The sequence below is a fragment of the Kogia breviceps genome, chromosome 6 (genome assembly GCF_026419965.1).
Source record: "Kogia breviceps isolate mKogBre1 chromosome 6, mKogBre1 haplotype 1, whole genome shotgun sequence".
NCBI classification, from domain to species: domain Eukaryota; kingdom Metazoa; phylum Chordata; class Mammalia; order Artiodactyla; family Physeteridae; genus Kogia; species Kogia breviceps.
In genome coordinates, this window is record NC_081315.1 from 53,856,497 (window position 1) to 53,878,900 (window position 22,404).

The 22,404-nt window shown below is 37.4% G+C and overlaps 1 protein-coding gene across 6 annotated transcripts in view; it reads left to right on the forward strand.

Annotated features, from left to right (window-relative positions):
* The window catches only part of SLC4A4 (solute carrier family 4 member 4), a 354,105-nt gene that overhangs the window by 254,198 nt on the left and 77,503 nt on the right, over positions 1-22,404 (forward strand). For all 6 annotated transcript variants that reach the window (XM_067035812.1, XM_059067191.2, XM_059067198.2 and 3 more), the window contains exons 13-14: positions 11,665-11,798; positions 18,241-18,512. In XM_067035812.1, coding sequence (XP_066891913.1) covers positions 11,665-11,798; positions 18,241-18,512 — 406 coding nt within the window. The remainder of the gene's footprint in view (positions 1-11,664; positions 11,799-18,240; positions 18,513-22,404) is intronic.

Below are 22,404 nucleotides of genomic sequence, written 5' to 3' on the forward strand. Positions count from 1 at the left end.
AGGGGGAAGGGTAACCTGGGACAAAGTGAGAAAGTGGCATGGACATATATACATTACCAAACGTAAAATAGATAGCTACTGGGAAGCAGCCGCATAGCACAGGGAGATCAGCTATGTGGTTTGTGACCACCGAGAGTGGTGGGGTAGGGACGGTGGGAGGGAGGGAGACGCAAGAGGGAAGAGATATGGGAACATATATATATGTATAACTGATTCACTTTGTTGTAAAGCGGAAACTAACACACCATTGTAAAGCAATTATACTCCAATAAAGATGTTTAAAAAAAAAAGAAAATCAAAGATGTGATTTTGAGAGCACGGCAAGAACAAAACCTCCTCCTTCTGTCTTTCAGAATATAGAGAGACTTTTCGTGAAGATAGTTTTTCAACACATTTTTTTTCAAAGATGTTCTTATTGAGACGGAGGCAGTATGACACTTCTTATGTGTTAGTTTATCACCTTTTAAAACTGAATTGAACTCCTTTTCAATTTCTTAAGACTTAGCTTTAAAACACTGCATCTGAGACAGGAAGAAATCTGTTAAAGTCTATTGGTGATCCCTCCTAGTGAATTAATGTCCGTATGAGTGAGTTCTGTAAAGTAAAGGATTCTGTTGTGTAACATGTATAGTTACTGTGGGTTTTTCGTCTGTGATAAGTGTTATGGGAAAGGCGTTGCTCGTGTAGTAAGCCGTTTCCTGGGTTCTGAAGATTTTAGGAGAAATATAAATGCTTTCAGTGTGTCAAGATGTCCTTTAAAATGACCATTGGCTGGATGTTATTCCTGGGAGTTGACTTAATTCAAAGTATCTAATTCAAACCTATGAGGACAATTTGCCAGACATAGTTTGGTCATTTTATTAATAGATTTTGTAACATCCATTGATAGTTTCACTGAAACTGTGAATTCATTATTTTAAAAGTTTCTCTGAATGAAAATAGTGATGGACGTATTTTCCTTTCATTTCTGAAGACATTTTTCTTTAAGAAATACATTGATGAAATGCTACAATTTGGTATTCAGTGGGTGGCAGAAACACTGAAAAACAGGGATAAAAATTAATGACCGTTAATAGATATTTGTTGAACTGAGTACTCTATTATCAATTTCTTTAGGGTGGAATAATGCTATTAGTAAATGGGTTCATAGATCCAAGTGCTGAGTTTATAGATCTAAAATAATATATATAAATATAAATTGAGTAGTGTGTGCACACATACCTAACTCAATAGTTACATAGTAATTTTACATATCCTAGTATTTAAATATGGAAAAATTTTACCTATAGTCATCAAATTAGGTTTTCCTGCAATGGTAGATGACTTAGATTGGTATATCTGTTGGTTTTATCTATTTTGAAGACCAGGGAATAAGGTGAATTTAATATGTTGAATGGTATCTCAAAACTGAAAGGGTGTACTTTAACATACAGAGGTGTGTTTTTTTTGTCTTATTTTTTTATGCAAATATAGTTGATTTACAATGTTGTTTTAGTTTCTGGTGTACAGCAAAGTGATTCAGTGATTCAGTTTTATATAAATTTTTCATATTCTTTTCCATTTTGGTTTATTATAGGATATTGAATATAGTTCCCTGTGCTATTCGGTAGGTCCTTATTGTTTATTTTATATATAGTGGTTTGTATCTGCTAGTTCCAAACTCCTAATTTATTCCTCTCCCACCCTACCCCCCTTCAGTAACCACAAATCTGTTTCTGTTTTGTAAACATGTTCATTCGTGTCATATTTTAGATTCCACATATAAGTGATATTATATGGTATTTGTCTTTCTCTTTCTGACTTACTTCACATTGTATGATAATCTCTAGGTCCATCCATGTTGCTGAAAATGGTGTTGTTTCATTCTTTTTTTATGGCTGAGTAGTATTCTATTGTGTATATATACCACATCTTTTTTATCCATTCATCTGTCAATGGACATTTAGGTTGCTTTCGTGTCTTGGCTATTGTAAATAGTGATGCTGTGAACATTGGGGTGCAGGTATCTTTTTGAATTATAGTTTTCTCTGAATATATGCCCAGGAATGGGATTGCTGGATCATATGTCAACTCTTTTTAGTTTTCTGAGGAACTTGAAAACTGTTTTCCATAGTGGCTGCACCAATTTACATTCCCACCGATAGTGTAGGAGCGTTCCCCGTTCTCCATGTCCTCTCCAGCAGTTTTTGTTTGTAGACTTTTTAATGATGGGCATTCTGACCAGTGTGGTTTGGTACCCCATTGTAGTTTTGATTTGCATTTCTCTAGTAATTAGTATTGTTGAACATCTTTTCATGGGCCTGTTGGCCATCTGTATAACACATACAGAGGTGTTTTTTTTTTTTTTTTTTTTTTTTTTTTTTGTGGTATGTGGGCCTCTCACTGCTGTGGCCTCTCCCGTTGCGGAGCACAGGCTCCGGACGCGCAGGCCCAGCGGCCATGGCTCACGGGCCCAGCTGCTCCGCGGCATGTGGGATCTTCCCGGACCGAGGCACGAACCCGTGTCCCTTGCATCGGCAGGCGGATTCTCAACCACTGCGCCACCAGGGAAACCCACATACAGAGGTTTTGATGCTCTGGCGGTAGATGTCTTCTTGACTGGGACACCAGGACACCAAAATATTTTGTGGATTTTGTGCTGAGACCCAGGTTATTATTTCACAGGTCTAAGGCAGAAGTTGGTTCATTCCTTTGCAAATATTTATTGAGTGTCTTCCATGTGCGAGACACTATTTTAAGTGCTGGGGATACAGATAACATGACCAAAATAGGTAAGAATCCCTATTCTGATGGTATTTACAATCTAGAGTGTTGATAAAGCAATCTTTTTTATAACCCCCAGAGATACCAATAGTGGTTTGTAGTGGGCTTAATTAGGGGGGTGAATTTGACTTTCTGAACACTAGGTCAAGACTAAGCAGAAAAGCATTGGCACAGCCTGAAATAATCTTAAATTATATCACATGTCTTCATAAATGTGGCAGTGGGTTATTCTCAAAAGCACGGGCAGCTCAAATGAGTCAACTGAGAACAGTGTCCTTGCTTTTAAAGGCAGGCAGCTCAGAGATGGTTCACATAGCCTTTATTTTGAGGCTACAAATAGATATGGGTGCTGGGTAGAAGCATGTTGTGAAAACACAAATGAGTCACTGAACTGGTGTTGTTTAAGCAGATTCTTCTGCCAACTTCTGTTCAGGAGGTCTTGCCTGCTCAGAGTTAGGAATTTACATTTAAGTGTTCATTTCAGAGCAGAAGTATATATATTATATATATGCATATGTATGTAATTGGTATACACACGTATATTCTGAGTTATATTTTTATATTATATATTTAATTATATATTATAATAGAAGTTATATATGTTTAATAATCATACATATATATGTAATCATTACATAATATATATGTAATGATATATGTATCACACATTATATGTGTGTGTTTGTGTATATACATATACACACACCTCTTTAGAAGCAGATTTTGGGAGCCACATGGATCATTTCCCATGGAACTGTGTTCAAAATAAAACAGTTGAGGCTACAGTGGCTCCAAATATAATCAAATTATAATGGTAACATAGATAACTATGTATTCTTCAACTTTCCACATACATTTGGGCCATTATGCTTCTGAGAGGACTCCGAGTCTTCCAGCGTGGGTATGCATGGATTCGTTGTTAAGTGTGGGCAATTAAAGTTTAGCCTGGGCTTCTGGGAGTAACTGAACTGCTTTGCCAAGAGTTGACCTTATATTTGTCTGAGATCTAGCCCTGGCTTGTAACTGTTTCCTGTTCTTAGAGTTAAAGACAAAGGACTAGAGCATAGGCTTTCTGAGGTCTGAGAACTGTGCACTTCTCTTACTGTCCTTTTCAGTAAGTCCCACTGTAATAATCCTCTGTTCTCCTTGCCATACTGTCAAGTAAACAAGGGCTTTTATCTTCACTATCCTAAAACATGTCTTTTTCACAACTAAACTCTCTGTGACCATGCATGCAAACTCATTGCATTATATTTCTACTACTCTTGGTTATCATATTCATTTAGATGCTTTAAATAGTTAAATGTTGATTTAACAAGTATTTATGGATAGCTTAGTCTATGGGTAAGATACTGATATAAGGAACAGTTTTTTGATGCCTTATGACAAGTCTTTGTGTTGTTTAAAATTTGTTCTTCTGAGCTTTATGGAACGCAGAAAAATGCTTTAATTTAAATCGACATTGTTGATTGTGAATGACTGAGAACAGTCTAGAGGAAAGACTGAGTGAAGAAAGTCATTTAAATATTTTTCAGGAGTAAATATAATCCTATTTTCACAAACCTTTTAGTAAAAGAATACAGTTAAGATTTTTAGAATTGTGTGAGTTTTGTGATATTTACGGAGCCTAACAGAGCACATTTTAAGGGAACTTGTTTCATAATAAGGAACATTTATAAATATAAATTTGGCATCTCCAAATTTGAGATTTTATTTTAACGTACTGCTGTGCTGAGAATATTTCATCAATCTACTCAAGATGGAAATGTATCATTTCTTATTTATATATAATATTCCTTGATAAGATAGACACTTCTTTGTAATAGCAGGATTAAAGCAGCTGATAATTGCTTTACTACATGAAGGACTGTACAATAATTTCACCTTACCCAATTATTGCACTTTGACACCAAAGTGCATTTCTTCCTTGAAGTGGAAATAGAAGGTGACATGTTAATCTGTACCAGAAACATATTCTAGTTTCAAAAAGTTAGGTAGGGATAGTCTGTCAGAATGACCCAATTAGGTTGCTTTGGTAAGAAAAAATAAATGTGTATTCAGTGACAAGCAAAGGGTGCTGCACTGCTTACTTGCCTCCAAGGGATATTGGTCATCCTTTTCCCTGGAAGGAACTTTAACTTTAGATAATTTACTTCATTTTATTTACAGGTTTTGAATTAAACCTGTTTGATTGAAGTTAAGTAATTTTTTTTTTTTTTACCAAATTTCATTTGCCAGAAACCTTTTTGGTTGTTTTTTTAATTGAAAGACCTTTGTTAACTCTATTTTCTTGGTGATAAGAAAATGATAGTCATTTGGGCAGCAGTGGAGATCCCAAATGATGCTAAATTCTAAAATTATTTTGTGTTTTGTGTTTAGCTTGAAATTATTTTGAAGTACCTTTATTTTTAATAAGATGTAATTATGCATTGTGGAAAATTCAAACAATACAGAAACACTGCATAGAAGATAATTTTGCTCTTAAATCCATCACCCAGAAATAACCATTATTAACCTCTTCATGAATATCTTTCCGTATGTCTTGCAATGCATTGGTAAACAGATAGATCAGTGTATAGGATTTTATGTAAATGAGATCATATGTGATCATATACATGACTAGCATTTCATGGAAGTCTTTCCACTTCAATACGATCTTGAACATCATTTTTAACTGCTGCATCTATTTATACACATGATGTATGTGCTGTCATCTACTTAATAAATTCTCTATTAGTAGACTTTCAGTTTTTTCATTTGTAAACAAACTTGGTGCTTAACCACATTTTCATTCTTCTTAATTACCTCCTTGGAGTAAATTCCTAGCAGCATGTGATTGCAGGATATACCTATTTTATTTTTGTTATTTATTTCAGATTATACTCCACAAGGGTTATACCAATTTATACTTCTCCCAGTAATGAACAAGAGTGCTGGCTTGCTCACACTCTTGCAAGAACAGGATTTGTCTCATATTCTCATTTTTGTCATTCTGTGGCTTGAAAAAAATGATGGCTCATTCGTATTCAATTTAAATTTCTTTGATTTTTAGTGAGAGTTAATATCCTTACACGCTTTATTGCTTACCTATGCATCTTTATATTTGTACTCTTGGAATAGTTTCCTTTTGGGCATTCTTTTTTCTTTTTTTTTTCCCATTGACTTATAAGAACTCTTTGTATAATAAGGATATTTTCCCTTTGCTTGTCAGAAATATCGCAGGTGTATTTTCCCCCAGGTCTGCCGTATCTTTTAACCTTATTTATGATTCCTTTTGCTGTGAAGATTTCAATTCTTCTGTAGTCAGAATCTTCAGTCTTTTATAGTTTCTTATATTCGTGATATATTTAGAGCGGTTTCCCCACCCCAAGATTAGAAAAATATTTGCCCACATATCTTAGTTCTTTTATGTTTTCATTTACATTTTTTATACATCTGGAATTGATTTTTGTGTAAGGTTATACTGGTATTTGATGTTTGGACACTTCAGATGATCTAGATACATATTCACAGCTCTTCAAACAAAACAGTATTGTAAAGCCTCCCTTACTTGCTCATCCATTTTATTGGACTTGGAATTGAAGCTCTTTGGTAAAGATTTTGTCTCATACTTTTCTTCAAGCAGAGAGATAATTCGTCTTTCAAGTCTTCCCTCTTTTTTCTGCTCCTGCTGGGCAGTGTAAACAGAAATCCTGTTTATGACAACAAAGCACTTTCAGGCAGAGTAGATGGCACACTAAGGACTTGGCAGCTGTGATCTGTCAGGACAGAAATCATTGATTTATAGTCTGTAGCTATACAGGTAAAGTAAAAAATGAGGGTTGTATATCCAATCTTCTTCCCTAGTGTAGATGAATGGTCTGTGTAACCACCGATCATTAACCATGCTAGCAGGTGGTTCTTATTTTGATAGAGGAAAGGAGGTTGCTTGAATGGCTGCACCTTAGATATGGACCATATCAGAATCACCTGGGGAACTTTGAAAAACTGTGGATTCCCCAGGCCTGATCTTCAGAAATCCTGATTTAATTGTTCAAAGTGGAGATAAAGAATGTTTTGTTTGCTTGTTTTTTAAACCCCCCCCCAAAAAAAAACCCTTCCCAGATAATTCTCCTGTGACTCAAATTTAATTTAGATACTTGCATTATCTCTCCACTTATTTTTGATCATGTGGCTTTTTGTCGGGGATCTGACATCAAAACTCCTACAGGTAATTCAGATTTGTCTGCTTATTTCCAATGGCCATGTTTAAATGGCATTGGGCTGCATCATTTTTCTTGGCTAAATTTCAGATTCAAAGGCTCATCTAGAGAAGTTTAATTAATCAACATTCTACACAGTTTGAATAGATTATAACCAACACGTGCTGAAATTTCTTTTTATGGTTAGAAGACAGATTTTTTTAAAAGGCTTGAAATATAGCAATAGTGTTGGTGAATATTTTAGCATTTATTGCCACCAAAATATTTTTTTTCTCAAGTTTTACTTGGTTGAAAATTGTCAAAGAAATAGAAAATCTTTTGTTTTTTAAGGTAGTTTTGCATTTGGATTAATTATTAATCCAAGTGATACATTTCTTAAGAAGTACATAAAACAACAAAGGTCATTATTTAGTGTTATATGAAGATACTAAAGATACTAAATTGCAATAAAGTCAAAGTAGACAGCATAAGTTTTTCATGTTTTATTATTTTGAATGTGTTTGCCTTGTGTTAGCTATGACAGGCATGATGACCCTGGCAGACCTTGTCACAAGTAGCTCAAAGACAAAATGCTGGTGTTACCAATCATGGTTGGATTTTTTTTTTTTTTCCTAAAGAACCTTGCTCCTATGGTCAGATTTTTTTTTTTATGCTTGATTTTTCTATTATGAGACTTGGGTTGATTTTCTTGGCTCTTTTGTAAGGCAAGGACCATCTTTGGTTTAACGTCATACCCTCACGTGAGCAGAAAAATGTTCATAAATTGTTTTAGATGTGGATTTTGACTTCACTGCTGTAAAGTAAAACTGTTTTGTTTCATTGTAGTTGATTCCGTGTGTTTAGTAACACAAGGAATGAAAAGAAGCAACAAAATCAGTGGCTGTAGCCATCGCCCTCTAAAGCTTCTGTTGAGTTGGAGTTTTGCTCTGCGAAACACTGTGGATCTATAAAGAGGCTTTTCTCCCCATTTTCCTTGAGAACTGATCTTCATCTTTTCATATCACTCCTTTTGACTGTCACTCTCCATCTCCTTCCTCCTTTGAAGGACAGAGAAGTAATAGAGGCAGACTGGGAAGAAAGAGATGAGAAGCAGGAAGAAAAGGGAACCAGCATCTTATTGCATCTCTACTTTATTCTTAGGTCTTTCTATAGTATGGTCATATTCAGTCCAAATAATTATCCTATGAAATAGCCATCAATTTTATAGAGGAGAGAGTTAAGATTTACAGAGGTTGATAACTGGTGGAGCTGAGATTTAAACTCAGATATCCCTGACTCCAAGACCTGCTCTTTGTGCTGAACCACCTGGAAGAGACCTAGTTCAGCCTCCTCATCTCATATCTGAATAGATACATTATGTATATATTACTGTTCATCAAAAACATATCTATCAATGACTGTGTTAAGCACTTGACATGCATTATCTAATGTAATATTCACACGGATGGTATGAGGCATGGAGAGGTTAAGTAACTTGCTTAAGTCATCGATGGAATAAACGATACAGTCTAGATATCAACTTGAGGTGGTCTGACTCCATAGTCCATTGTTATACTGAACTGCCTTGATGTTTTTCTCCTACATGAAGAAACCATAATGGACAGAAGTTAAGTGACATTCCCAAGATCATCAGCTCTTTGGTGACAGAACAGAGCCTAGACTCTGGGTTTCCTGAGGGCCAGTTGTTAGCTCTTTCTTCTGTTCCACAGTGGACATCACCTAATTGGAAATGGAATAAAATAAAAGCCAAATCAAAATGGAGCTGGAGTGCTTTGTGGCGCCTGATTCTGCCGCCCCTCAGAGCTCAGCCATCTACGTTCTCATGAATTGCTAGGGAGTTTGTTCCTCTGTGGGAAATCAGGTGTAGAAGTGTCTTTATGAGCTATAGCTATTAAAAATGCACACATCCACACATTATTTCCTTTTTTATATGAGTGAACACTGACTATAATAAATCAGAAGAGGGGATTTTGATAGTTCACTTTATAAATTGCTTTAAATTCTAGTTACAGTTAAAGTTATTCATTTCATGAGATTATTTTTTAAATTTCTGTACTGTCAAGAGTAACATGTCAAAATGTGGTGAAAATAGTTCTTTTCTCAGAAACACTGGAAACACCTCTGAGTTTAAGCAAGTTTCCAGTGCAATGTGTATAATAAATCACCTGTCTCTGTTTTAAAATTGTCAGTAACAGAATGGAAACTGTAGCACTTACCAAAGGAGCGAGTACTAAAATAATAGTACTCTACTTAACAGTCACATGACTTCCACAAATCAAAGGCGTTTTCTGGAAGAGATGAGTTGTTATCTTTACTGAATGAGCAGTGATGGCTGTTAGCCTTTGATAAGCAGGATGTAGGGTGTGATTTGGGCGTCTTCTTGGATTCCTTTAGTGTTTCCTTGGTGCTTGCAGAGCATGTGGGGGGATAGTGTATAGCATGGTGGGAGGGAGAGAAACATGGATGACACCAGAGACCCTGCCCTGGCCCCTCACGTCAGACCAAGTAGAGAATTCTTAACCTTGCATTCCTCCTTTCTTCATTCGTGTTCTCTCTTACTCTCAGGCTGTGCTGTAATTTGATCCTGCAGTAGTGATGAGAAATAGTCACTCCTCCATGCTTGATAGAGAATGATGCAGTGAAACTTTGCCTATCACGTGTCCCTAGAGTGTGGCTTGTCCTGCCACGCGGAGCCTTCCAGTCCCTACCCTTTCATGTCACACACACTAAAATAAGTCATGAAAAAGAAACATAAATGATAAAGACATAAAAAGCCCAATGTCAATGCACAGGAGGTAAAAAAACTGCAAGTCTAAGAAAATCCCAGCCGAAGGTATACCTTTTCTCTTTGCCAAGGGTGTGGTAGTAGTTGGGCAGGTAACCATACTCCAAAGACTTGTGCCACAGTGAGTGTGAATTTGTTCATATCATTTAACCCCCCTGAAACTCAGTATCTTCACGGATAAGACATTAAGACTAATCCTATTTTGGGGCCACAAGGGAGCCTCTTTCTCTCTCTCTACGTAAAGGCAGCCTGTTTCTGTTAGCCTTGCTTGTTATTCTGCTTGCTGCCCCCCTGAGGAAGAATGAGCTGGACACAGTGATTATGTGTGGAATGGCTATAAAATAACGAGATGGCGCCATTCAAACATGCAGTGGAGTTCACAAGTATATAAATGGGGTCCACTTATGAGACGCACCTGCCAGACTTCAGACCTAGACATTCAGGACGGAAGTAGTTGTACTGAGTTGTTTAGAAAGTGTCTGCTCACTGTGTGAGGAGCCAGTCTTATTACTTGTCAATTCTTGCTTTTTTGCGCCATCCCCATCCCAACCCCATTATTACATAATGCTGTGCTAAAGGGTTTTTCCCTGTTTTCCCAACTGAATCCTACCCTTAAAAGAGGAGGATATACTATTGTGAATGTCATTCTAAAGAAAATATTTCTGGCTTTGAAGCCATGTAAAAAATATTTCAATATTTTGACATTTTTCTTTAATTTGTTCAGTCTTTGGTGATACATTATTTTAGTGTATGCAGTATCTTCAAGGTGAAAATATTTAACTTCTTTGTTAGTAATTTTTGGAAAATATGTATCCTATTGCTTATACTTTTTTTGTGGGGCATAGGGTGGGGAAGTGTGTGTGTTACAGAATGTATTTCTTCCCCTTGATGTTTGATCTTTGAATGAAGGGTTCTTGTTAGCCTAAAAATCAAAAATTCAAGTAATCATTATACTAAGTTTTTCATAGGATGGCTTTTGAGTGGGGATAGCACTTAGTTTAGTTCTGTAAGTTGATTTTTAAAAACCAGTTTATCATAATTTTGTGTATATTATATGATTATATAATATTTTATATATGTATATATGTGTGTATATACATATATACATACATACATATATATACACATATATATGTATGTATATACACACATATAAATTCTTTGTTCTTGTTATGCTAAAGGGAAATAATAGGTTGTTTCTCAGAGATACACCTTCAGGGACATGTGGCCCCAAAGGTTTAGTTATTCGTGTCCCTGTGCATTTATTTCCTCTAAAATAGCTCCTGAAGCTCTTGTATAAGTTTACATTGGGCACTGAATATGTACTAAGAAATTTTGTTTGGAATTGGTGTCTTAGAGATTGAAAGATAGAGGGCAAATCATTTTTGTGTCTCCTCTTTGCTCCCTCTTCACTTAAAAAGCTTTTCTCTGTAGAAAATAGCTTTTATACATAAAATGTAGCTACTTATAAGTACCTGCTCTGTGCAGGGTGAAAGCTGGTTAAAACAAACACTGAAAGTAACCACAGAGAGAAAAATGCCACCAAAAGTACTAAATCACTTCTTCGCACATGGTGGGATTTTATAATGTGATTTTATGTACAGAAGCTTCAATTAATATTGTCAAAAGTAGATCAGAGTCACCCTTTGCCTTCTGCAATCAACCACTAGTCATTACAGTCATTATAGTTCTTTGGAGCAATTCAGCCCTTGGAGTAGGCAGGAATGACTAAATCACATGTATGGTGAAATAAAAGGTAATATTCATATTGGTAAGAATCTTTATTCTTTATATTTGATGTTTACGATAGCCATCATAATAGCATATTCACGTGGCTTCATTCCCCTAGTGACATCACACATGAGAAGAATAAAAGACAAGTTTCTTTTAACACCTATATTTTCTTTCCATTAGGGCGTGTTGGAGAGTTTCCTGGGCACCGCTGTCTCTGGAGCCGTCTTTTGCCTCTTCGCTGGTCAACCGCTCACTATTTTGAGCAGCACAGGACCTGTTCTAGTTTTTGAGAGACTTCTATTTAATTTCAGCAAGTATGTATATACATATCTAATTATAAATTAGAATTGTTTAATTGTAGACCATTCGCAGTCTAGATGGAGCACAGAGTAGTAATTAGGCATAACAGAATACGAGAATTTTAAGATTTGGAGGTTGAGAGGCCCTTAGAGATTAAGTCCTCCAGCACTTGTGTACGTTTGCTTCAGCTGAGGCCGCTGTGTTCTATTACCTGTTGCCCTCCCCCATGATTCTCTGCCTTGTTGTCCTGCTTTGTGCCTCTGGAAGCTGGCCACTGTGGATTGCAGCACTCAGGCTCCTTTGCCCTCTGGCTTCCTGCAGAGCCCCAGGAACACAGGCGGGCAGAGAGGTCAGGGTATGTCTGCTTCCCACCTCGCTGCCTCTGCCTCACCAGGCAGTCTGGCAGTGTGCCTTTGTCCTCTGAGTGTAGCCCCTGTCAGGTGGCTCCTCCACCCTGACTCTGGCCCTCACCAGGCTCTGGTGACTCTTACTTCCTTGGCCTTTTCAAGCCAGGGGTTAGAAATGGCTTCCTGATGTTGCTAATCCCTGAGTACTTGCCATTTTTTTGTTATTCATACCGCTGTAAATAGTCCATGTGTTAAGTTTTCCTCAGAATCCCATTGGCGATTGCCTTGTATTTCCTGCCATGGTCCCGACTGACACACTAGAGAAATGAAGTGGCTTGTTCAAGGTCACGTGACTCGTCTGTGAAAGAGACTGGGTGTTCCTGTGGTCCACTGCTCCTAATGCCCATTCCAGGGTTCTTAACTAAAGATACATTTCTAGACTCAAATGAGTAACAACTAGCACTTATTGAGTGCTGACCATGTACCAAGTATTGTCCTCAGCACATTACAGGCACTCCCTCATTTATTTCTTGTAGCAGTCCTATGAGGTAGGGACTGTCTCCTGTTTTATAGATGAGAAAGCAGGCATGGAGTGGATAAGCAAACTGCTGAAGGTTGCATCACCAGTTGTTGGCCGGGCTGGGATTTGAATTCCTGCTTTCTGACTCCAGAGCCTACTCCTTTTATGGAATCACTAGACGTTACTACTGGGCATGACAATTGTGATACCAGTATTTTCTTTTAGAAATTGATGGATCATTTTAAGAAGGGGAAAATTGAGTTAAGCAAATTATCCAAGTGACCACAGTAGCACACAAAGAGTTTCAAAATCAGATTGGGAATTCTGGCCTCTTTCTAATGAACTTAATATGTCTGAGAGAGAATTGCCTTTACTGGCAGATTTCAATACCCAGACAGACTGCAGAATTTCATACGCCTTGCTAACATTCCTTGTTGGAAATTAAATATACTTCTATTGTTATACATTTCTAGGATTTTAATATTAGAAATGTCATTAGCTACTTAATGCCTCATGGACATAAAGACTCATATAATAGCCTTTGAAACTGTGTGTGCCATCAAAAAAAATCACGAGAGAGGAGGGAATGAGAATTTGAAATGAGCGTTTTGAGAATTGGGTTGAAAAGAAAAGCAAGGGTCTTCCAAGAATTTAAAGTCCCAAATTTTAAATAGTGTGGTGTTTTCTGTAGATCATTATTACTACAATCACTCCATCATAATTCTCAGAAGACCATTGGAAAGAATTCTGCCCATGTCAGTTTATAGAAAGAGTCAAACAGTTTATATATGTTTAAGAAAACATTGTGGGAGACAAGAAAGCCTTTGTGGAAAGATTAAACAAGCATGTACTATAAACAGGAACAAACATGTGCAACCTTTGCAGAAAGATTTATTGGATGCAATGTGATCAGAGCCTTAATATACAGAAAATGTTTGCATCCTGGTTTGCTTTAGATAATTGTAGGATAGAGATTATTTCCTTTCACTAAGCAAGTTCCTTTCTCACTTTCCCTTCTGTTTCATCATAATTGGAAACTTAAACATAGTTCAAGTGATTTATTTTCAAATGGTTGTAAAGCAACAAGAAACATTTGAGAAACTGTTTTAAATCCATCACTTGGTAACATGTGACACTTATGTGGCAATTCTTTAATTCACAAAACTATATCATTTGCTTACATATCATAACAGCAATGCTAATATTTTGTACAGATACAGAGTATTTGTGTAGATCACTGTTTCCCAAAGTGTGTTTCATCATTTACTAGTTTCATTAGATGCCCATGAAGAAAAAACTTCTGTGATTCCGGTAAGTCTGGGAAGTACTGTACATTATATTATATCCCCCTCTTGGGCATTCACTTTACACTTTAGCGTAGTAAGGGATCTGAGAAGTCGTTCAGTAAAGAAACAGTTTTACTATGTTTTGCCCTGATTTCCCCCATCATATTTTAACTTTTTTTTTTTTTTGAGAAATAGGTAAATCCTTGTTTTATGAGTTCAGTGGACTCAAATGGTAACTCTACATAATCCACAGATTTATCTCTGACTTGGAATACAGGTTTTAATATTTGCCCTATAAACTGGGGAATCATAAAGGCATATGAATGATATGCTGTCACCTTTTAAAATTAGTAACAGAATGAATAGCTCACAACTTCGCAGAGAACACATTTTGTTTCCCCAGTTCTGCAGTCTCTTTTGCACTATTTTTACACATTTATCCCAAATAATAGAGAGTTAGATTTCCTTTCCCTTTTCTTCAGGAAGGATCTGAAGGAAGTTTTAACAGTGTTCTAAGCCACTTAGAAACTTCATAATTAAAGTTGGATTGTAGCCTGTATAATTGTCATTTGGTCATTTAATAATTTCTTTCTTATATTCTATAAACAGTTTGCTTTTGGCCTTCAAATTATGATTTTCTTCTATTCAGTTCCTGGATTTAATCATTTAGTTTAGGGAGTTTATTTGTCAGTGGCTGATTTCTGAAGCATTCTTCAAATGTGAGTTCTTCAGTTTGTCTGTACTCTTGGGTTTATGCTGCTCAAAACTATCACTTAAAATCTCTGGAGGGCTTCCCTGGTGGCGCAGTGGTTGAGAGTCCACCTGCCGATGCAGGGGACGCGGGTTCGTGCCCCGGTCCGGGAGGATCCCACATGCCGCGGAGCGGCTGGGCCCGTGAGCCATGGCCGTTGAGCCTGCGCATCTGGAGCCTGTGCTCCGCAACGGGAGAGGCCACAGCAGTGAGAGGCCCGCGTACCGCAAATTAAAAAAAAAAAAAAAATCTCTAGAAACACTGAGGGTTACCAAAAGGACAAAAGGATATACACCCATTTTCTCCTTCTCACTCACTATAGTTTCTTTGGTCTCTACTATCATTTCCTTTTTATAGCTTGTAACTTTTTATAACTTAATTGCTATTTAAACTTGGCACCAAGGGGACTGATAGTCTTATTGGATGTAACATTGCCTTTTATTGTGGTCATTACTGTTGATCGGCTTGTTTAAAGAAGTTCCTCATCTTTTATTCCTCTTTCTTCTTGCTGTTGTAAACATAGCACTTTCCTACCTAATGGAGTGATTGGTATTAGTGATTTTATTTGGGGTATTCTTACAGAGCCAGTCTGGGAGTATTTAAGTATTTTAGAGGAGCTGTTTTGGCATATTGTTCAGGATTTAAGATTTACGTTTATACATGCATTTTTTTCCCCTTTGTATTCAGACTGATAGTGTTCTTGACCATTAGCTGGTGATTAGATTTATTTCTCATCTGGTTTGTAAACATCAATTTTGTAAACAACCATTAGCATTCTTAGAACAAATTAAGATTGCTCTAACTTTCATCTTGTTAGGGAAGCAAAAGTAGATAATTGTTTAAAACTTTATTTTAAGGAAAAAGTCTGTTGGCTCAGAAGTAATAAAACTGTTTCTGAGCTCTGACTCACTGTGTGATAATGTAAATTATCTCAGTTTCCTAGAATTTAGCTTTTTCTTGAGTCTACTTATCTCAGAAAGACATGCATAAGATTAAACACTGGGGTTCCAGACGTAAAGGGAACTGTGAGGGAATGCCAAAGATGTCTTCAGAAAGATTTCAGGAAATCTGTAGAAGATAACTTTCTACCCAAATGTTACTAATCTCCTGCTTTGGTAATGTATTCCAGTTTGTGTGATTTGGTGAGAAGGAAACAGAGGACAGTGACTTTAAGGCCCACCCTACCATGAGCTAAATATGAATTGGACAGGAGGAACCGTGCTGGAATTTTTAAAAGGAGCAGTCCAAGAGTACAGAGATTTGGTTTCTGGTCCAGCTCTGCCATTAAAGCCGTGGCATTGGATAAATGACTTAGTTTCCATTGGCCTTGGTGTCCTCATCTATAAAATGAGGCATATTTGACCAGTTGGTGATTAGCCAGGATTCTCCAGAGAAACAAAACCAATAGGATGTGTGTATACATATATAAGAGATTTATTATAAAGAATTGGGTCACACAGTTATAAAGGGCTGGCAAGTCTAAAACCTGCAGGGTAACCCAGCAGCCTGGAGACCCAGGAGAACTGATGTTCCAGTTCAAGTTCCAAGGCTGTCTGCTGGAGAACTAGGAAGACCCTTTGCTACAAATCTAGTCCAAAAGCAGTCTGCCTGCTGGAGAGTCCTCTCTTGCTTGAGGGAAGCTTGTCTTTTTGTTCTATTCAGTTGAAGAACTGACTGGATGAGGCCCACCCTCATTATGGACAACAATCTGCTTTACTCAAGTCTACCAATGTAAATGTTAATCTTATCAAAACCACCCTTAAACATCCAGAATAATGTATGACCCAATATCTGGGCACCTTATGGCCTAGTCAAGTTGACACATGAACTCTAAGCAAATTTAATTCTAATATTCAGTAAAATTTTCAGTTGGTCATCGTCTGGTTACCTGTGATAGCTCGTCAGCCAATGAAGTACTGTAAGTGTCTATGTCAAGTCGTAACCTGCAGGCATGGCTTAATTCATCTACCAACTCTTTATTGGAACCCTTCTATGCACCAGACACTGTGCTAGGTAGAGAATTTGAATTTTATTCTAAGAACAGGGAAAAGCCACCAAAAGATTTTAAACTGGGACATTTGATTTACATTTGAAAAGGTCATTTTGGCTGTGATGTGGAAAACGGCTTTGAGCAGGGTAAGCATGGATATTAGTAAGGAGGTTCTTAGTAAGAATCAGTCAAAGACTTCTTGGTGGCCCAGGCTGGGATGTTGGTGATGAAGGTGTTGATACGATGTCTTTGGGAAAGTATTAAACTATGTGGCTGTCAGTTATCAGAAACTCATTGTCTAAAAGCAAGGCCATCGAGCTTCAAGTATGTATGATTCTTGATTTATTTTTTTCTCACACAAGAAATGAGATTACCAATAACTGCTTTTGCATCGCAAATGATGAGGAAAAAAAACTATTTTAAAACACTCTCCACATAATTTTGAAAGAATCAATATGAAATGGTAAAATGTCAACACTTGACCCATCTTTTCGTAAATGTGAATCTTAAACTAATTTACTTGTAAGAAATGGAAAGGGCATTGAAAAAAAATGGCCCACTTAGATGGAGGCAACCTATTCTAAAACTGTTCTTCACACACAGCTTCAGCAGAAGGCTATCATGCCTGTGAGCGAGCTTCAAGAGGAGTGGTAGTGTCTAGTGGTAACATGGCAATGCAGCCTTTCTTGATCTAACTACAGCCTACATATCTGATCCCATCTCCCTGTGTTGGTGGCACTTGGTCCACAGGGAGCCTTGCACGCAGTTTCATGCAACTTGCCTTTTTGAGTACTCTTTCCTCTTCCTGGCTTGGCCCTCCCTGGTCTATCCAGAAAGTTCCTGCTTATCCTTAAATACCTTGAGTTTTTTCTGCAACTTTATCTGTCCCCCAACCCAAGCCAGCCCGAATTAGTTACTCCTTCTTCTGTGACACTCTGTGGGAACTTTAGGTATCACTTCGTATTTTATAGTGTGATTATGTTTATCACTTTGTCTTCCTCAGTAGACTTCGATGACTTGGGGACAGAGAACATATTTATCTTAGCATCTTCCTTAATGTTATGCTTTCAAATTGTTTATTCTGTAAACTCTGTAAGGGTAAGGATTGTCTTTTTTGAATGAGAAAATTAAATGGGGGGATGGAAAAAGACAGTTCATGCAAACAGAAATGACAAGAAAGCAGAGGTCACTATACTCATATCAGACAAAATAGACTTTAAAACAAAGGCCCTAAAGAAAGGTAAAAAAGGACACTGTATAATGATAAAAGGATCAATACAAGAAGAACATTAATGAGTTATTTACATTCATTCAAATGTTATGACTACTTTTGATGTGCTTTTCTCAAACTTCTGGAATTATTTCTTAGTGGTAGCCTAATGTCACTAGACCAAATCCTTGAAGGTAATACTTTCTGGGTAAAATCAAGAATGAGCTTTATATCTAGTGGCTAAAAGAGATCTTATATTTTAAACAATCATTCTATAGTCATTTGGTAGTTTTGTGTTATTCTTTGTGTTCTGTGGAGGAGGAGTCTAAATGCCTTTCTGCCTTCTTTCCAGGGACCATAATTTTGACTACTTGGAGTTTCGCCTTTGGATTGGCCTGTGGTCAGCCTTCATGTGTCTCATTTTGGTGGCCACTGATGCCAGCTTCTTGGTTCAGTACTTCACTCGCTTCACTGAAGAGGGCTTCTCTTCTCTGATTAGTTTCATCTTTATCTACGATGCTTTCAAGAAGATGATCAAGCTAGCTGATTACTACCCCATCAACTCCAACTTCAAAGTGGGCTACAATACTCAGTTTTCCTGTGTTTGTATGCCTCCCAACCCAGGTGAGGACAGCATGCTTATAGTGTTTCTGCTTACCCTGTGTTCGGAGGAAGCCATAGGCTCCATGCATGCAAACTTTCAACATGGTATCCTGATCCTCAGGAAAGGGTTTTATTTTCTCTGAGAAATCATCCTGCTGAATTTATAGTCTCATTGCCTGAGGTATGTTAGCCATGTGATTCAACCAGGAAGTGAAATCAGGAGCTCTGGAATGTGAACATAATTAGCTCAGTGCTTTGAAACTCACTCAGGCTACAGTATTTGCAAGGAAATTTTGTGTACATTATTCTTGATCTTCTCTGATAGGTGAGGAAACCAGGTATCGATATAACAGATATTAAGGACCATACCAACCTAGTCCTCTGAACTTCTGTTCCATATTTTGCTGCTTCCTTATTGCTGTAGGAATCTCTTCCTTAAGTAAATTCTAAATAGATTATCTTAAACTTACAGAAGAAACAAGATACTAATTCACTTTATATAATTTGAAGCATGAAATTAAGAAAGAAATTCAGACTAGAGTCACCTAGTGATAAAGTAGAGCTTTATAGTTCATCTGGGCTAGACAACGTAAATAAGAAAGGAAAGGAAAAGAAGAAACAAAAGAAAGAAATAAAAGAAGGAATATTATGTTCTTGGAGAAGATTTATATTCTAGAGTTAGGAAAGACATAAAATTAACTTGTTGGTAAGGAATATGATTTTATACATCTTAGCACTTTCACATCCATTTTGCTAAACCTGAGTCAGCCTCAGAACCTTTTCACAGAACAGTGCTCAATTTGGTCTTTGGAAATTTTTCTTGGAGTAATTCATTATCACTTTATTATATAGAAGGCATTTGGGGAAAAAAAGATTTACTTTTGGGAAAGTTGCTTTGCAACTGCTTTGGTAGAATGAGGGGTAGACATTTGTGTCAGACAATTAAATGCTAATAGTGCTAGTGATCCCTAGTTGTGACACTAGCTACGGGTCATTGTCCCTTAAAATAAAAATTGATATACTTTTTGACTAAGGTCTTGTAGCACCAGAAGCACAGCAGTGTATTGAGGGCTGTGTAAACCTGGGCTTAAACATAGGGCACATTCATGTAACAGCCGTTTATCTATAGATTCTAAGGAAAAACCACTTACTGTTTACAGTAAAACAAACATGGTTTTGTTATAGACTAGAATGCAAGATGCTTAATTCAAAAGGTCAACAAGAACTATGAAGAATTTTAATGCTTGTGCAGGCTGTGTCAGATGACTCCCGGCTATTTTGGTGGTATATCTGCCACCTTCTCTGCCACTTTGGTGGAGAAATCTTATAAGACCCATATGCATCTTGAGAGGTGAGAGGAAAGAGAACAGTATCTCCTTAAAAATGGGTCAGTCAGTGACACTGGTGAAAAGATAGGGCATTGTTGGGTTTTGCACTTATGGATTCTTTTTGTCTTGTTTAAGGAAAATCAGCTCACATTAAAATAAATCCCATGCTTATTAAAAGTAAGCGGAGACAGGTAAAAAGCAGAAATTTGAAGATTCAGGCAATATGGGTGCCGTAGATATAAAGACATATTATTGTTAAGATGTATACTGATTAGAAATATTTCAAAACTTAAGAAGTGTTTGGAAAAGAGTAAGCACTTAATACATGACAGATATGATTAGAACCAATTAAATATCCTCCCCAGAGAGACGCAGAAAATGTGTTGCCATTACATAACTCCTAAAACTCTTCCTGGGAGAGAAGGGGGTAAAACTCCCTCTAACCGTGTCCTGGACATTGCGGGGGAAGTCCAAACTACACACATTCAAAATATCGGATCACAGACGTATTTAATTGTGGGATTTTGAACTTTCCTTTTTACTTGTTTCTATCTATCTATCTATTTATTTGTGGAAAAGTCTGTGTGCTGACTTCATAGGCATTCTGAGTAATCATACGTTAAGATTTTCTAGAGGAAAAAAAATACTACCAGCTGTTTGGAGGTTTGAAGTGTTCATGAGCCAAATGAGGACTTTGTCAGCACACCTGTCACAAAGATCTCCCTAGTGTCAGCCCCACACCTACCTGAGGCTATTGGAAACTTGCATTCATTGTTTTAATGGGATGCTGGCAGAGAAGGTAATTTGAAACCAGGGAAGACATATCTGAATGCGTTTTCATTGTGAAAAGTACAACAAAAATTTTACATGTAGTTTTCCTTCCAAGAAGGATTTCTGTTTTCTTGAGAAAGTGCTATTGAGGCTTGAACCGATTTTACCCATGCATAGCAAGTGCTGGCTGAGGGGGTGATAGATAACTTTTCCTTTGACCTGTTTTCCTTAGGTTGTATAAAAAGTCTGTCCTAAATAGCTAGGAGCTGTCTTGGAAGGATTCTGACAATTCCACTACCTCTAGGGGTTACCAATAAAGCAGCGTAGCAGGGCTTTGAAGTCAGAAAATCTTGTATTCAAGTCCCTCTTGGCTAATGCCCAGTGCGTGACTTTGGGCAAGTTCCTTTACCCAAGGAAACTTTGCCTCATCTTCCTTACCTATAAAATGGGGTTAATAATAGTACCTTCCTTAAAGAATAGTTTTGAAGAAAAAAATGAGGTCTTAACAGACAAAGCATTTAGGACAGTTTCTAGTAAATAATTAAATGTTAACCATATAACAACCATTATTATTGCTGTTGTTATTTATTAAAATTTAGGGTTCATAAATATGAATGGCAGGACAAGCAAACCAGTCTTCATCATCCTCCATTCTAAGCAAATGTTGTTGGGCAATTGGCTCATTGTGCAGCAAGACTGTTGGTTGCACCCCTTAGTTTTAGAGTCGTTCAGACGAGTGGTACTCAAGGAAGATATGTATGTGAATGTGAGGGATTATTTAAACCATGAAGATGAGATCTGTTTCTGGTATGGAAAAAGGCAAATGGATATTTGCATTTTCAGGACAATCTCATGTTTTACAAAACCCTTTTTAAGATGAATGATCATGTATTTCTCCCATAACCTTAACACTTTTTGATAGAAGACCGCATAGCCCACCATAAATTTAGTTCTTCATGACAACAAACTGAAAACCAATAGTGAGAGAATAATACAGTTGCATATACAGCTAGAGTAAGTGTTCTAAAAACAATAAAAGACTGGTCTTTCATCGCAACATGCACTCCTAGTAAAAGAATTCAATCAGTGAGCCAATAATATTTAAACTGGCGGACGACTTGTTTTTCAACACTGGGACAGTATGTAACGATGAACCAGCAACTGCGCAGATGGAGTCGTGATCCTGCAAACTGAGGAATGATTTTACAGGAAAGGAAACAGGGGTCACTTAATCTCTAAGAAAACTATATTCATGGCCACAATAATATTGTGGCTCTTTTGGTGCTTTGTGAAGACAACTCTTCCTCCTCCCTTCCTGATCTTTCTTGTTCTCACTTGCTTCCATAAAACTTCATCATCTCCTGAGTTTCCTTTTCTTTTTTTTTTTTTTTTGCTATACGCGGGCCTCTCACTGTTGTGGCCTCTCCCGCAGCAGAGCACGGGCTCCGGACGCACAGGCTCAGCGGCCATGGCTCACGGGCCCAGCCGCTCCGCGGCATGTGGGATCTTCCCGGACCGGGGCACGAACCCGTGTCCCCTGCATCGGCAGGCGGATTCTCAACCACTGCGCCACCAGGGAAGCCCATGAATTTCCTTTTCTTAATGCACCTTTTTGTCCCTTCCTCCTGCCCCCATCTGCTGCTCAGTAACCCGTCATACACCCAGGTTCTCATTTATTGAAGAACTTAGGAAGCTCAGTTGCAATTGCTAAGAGGAAAGTTAGCCATGAAATTTGACATATCAGTCAGGTTTTTATTAGCACATGGTTTTTGTGCTAGCATTCTCTTTTCCTAGAAATAGGATAGTTATTAATT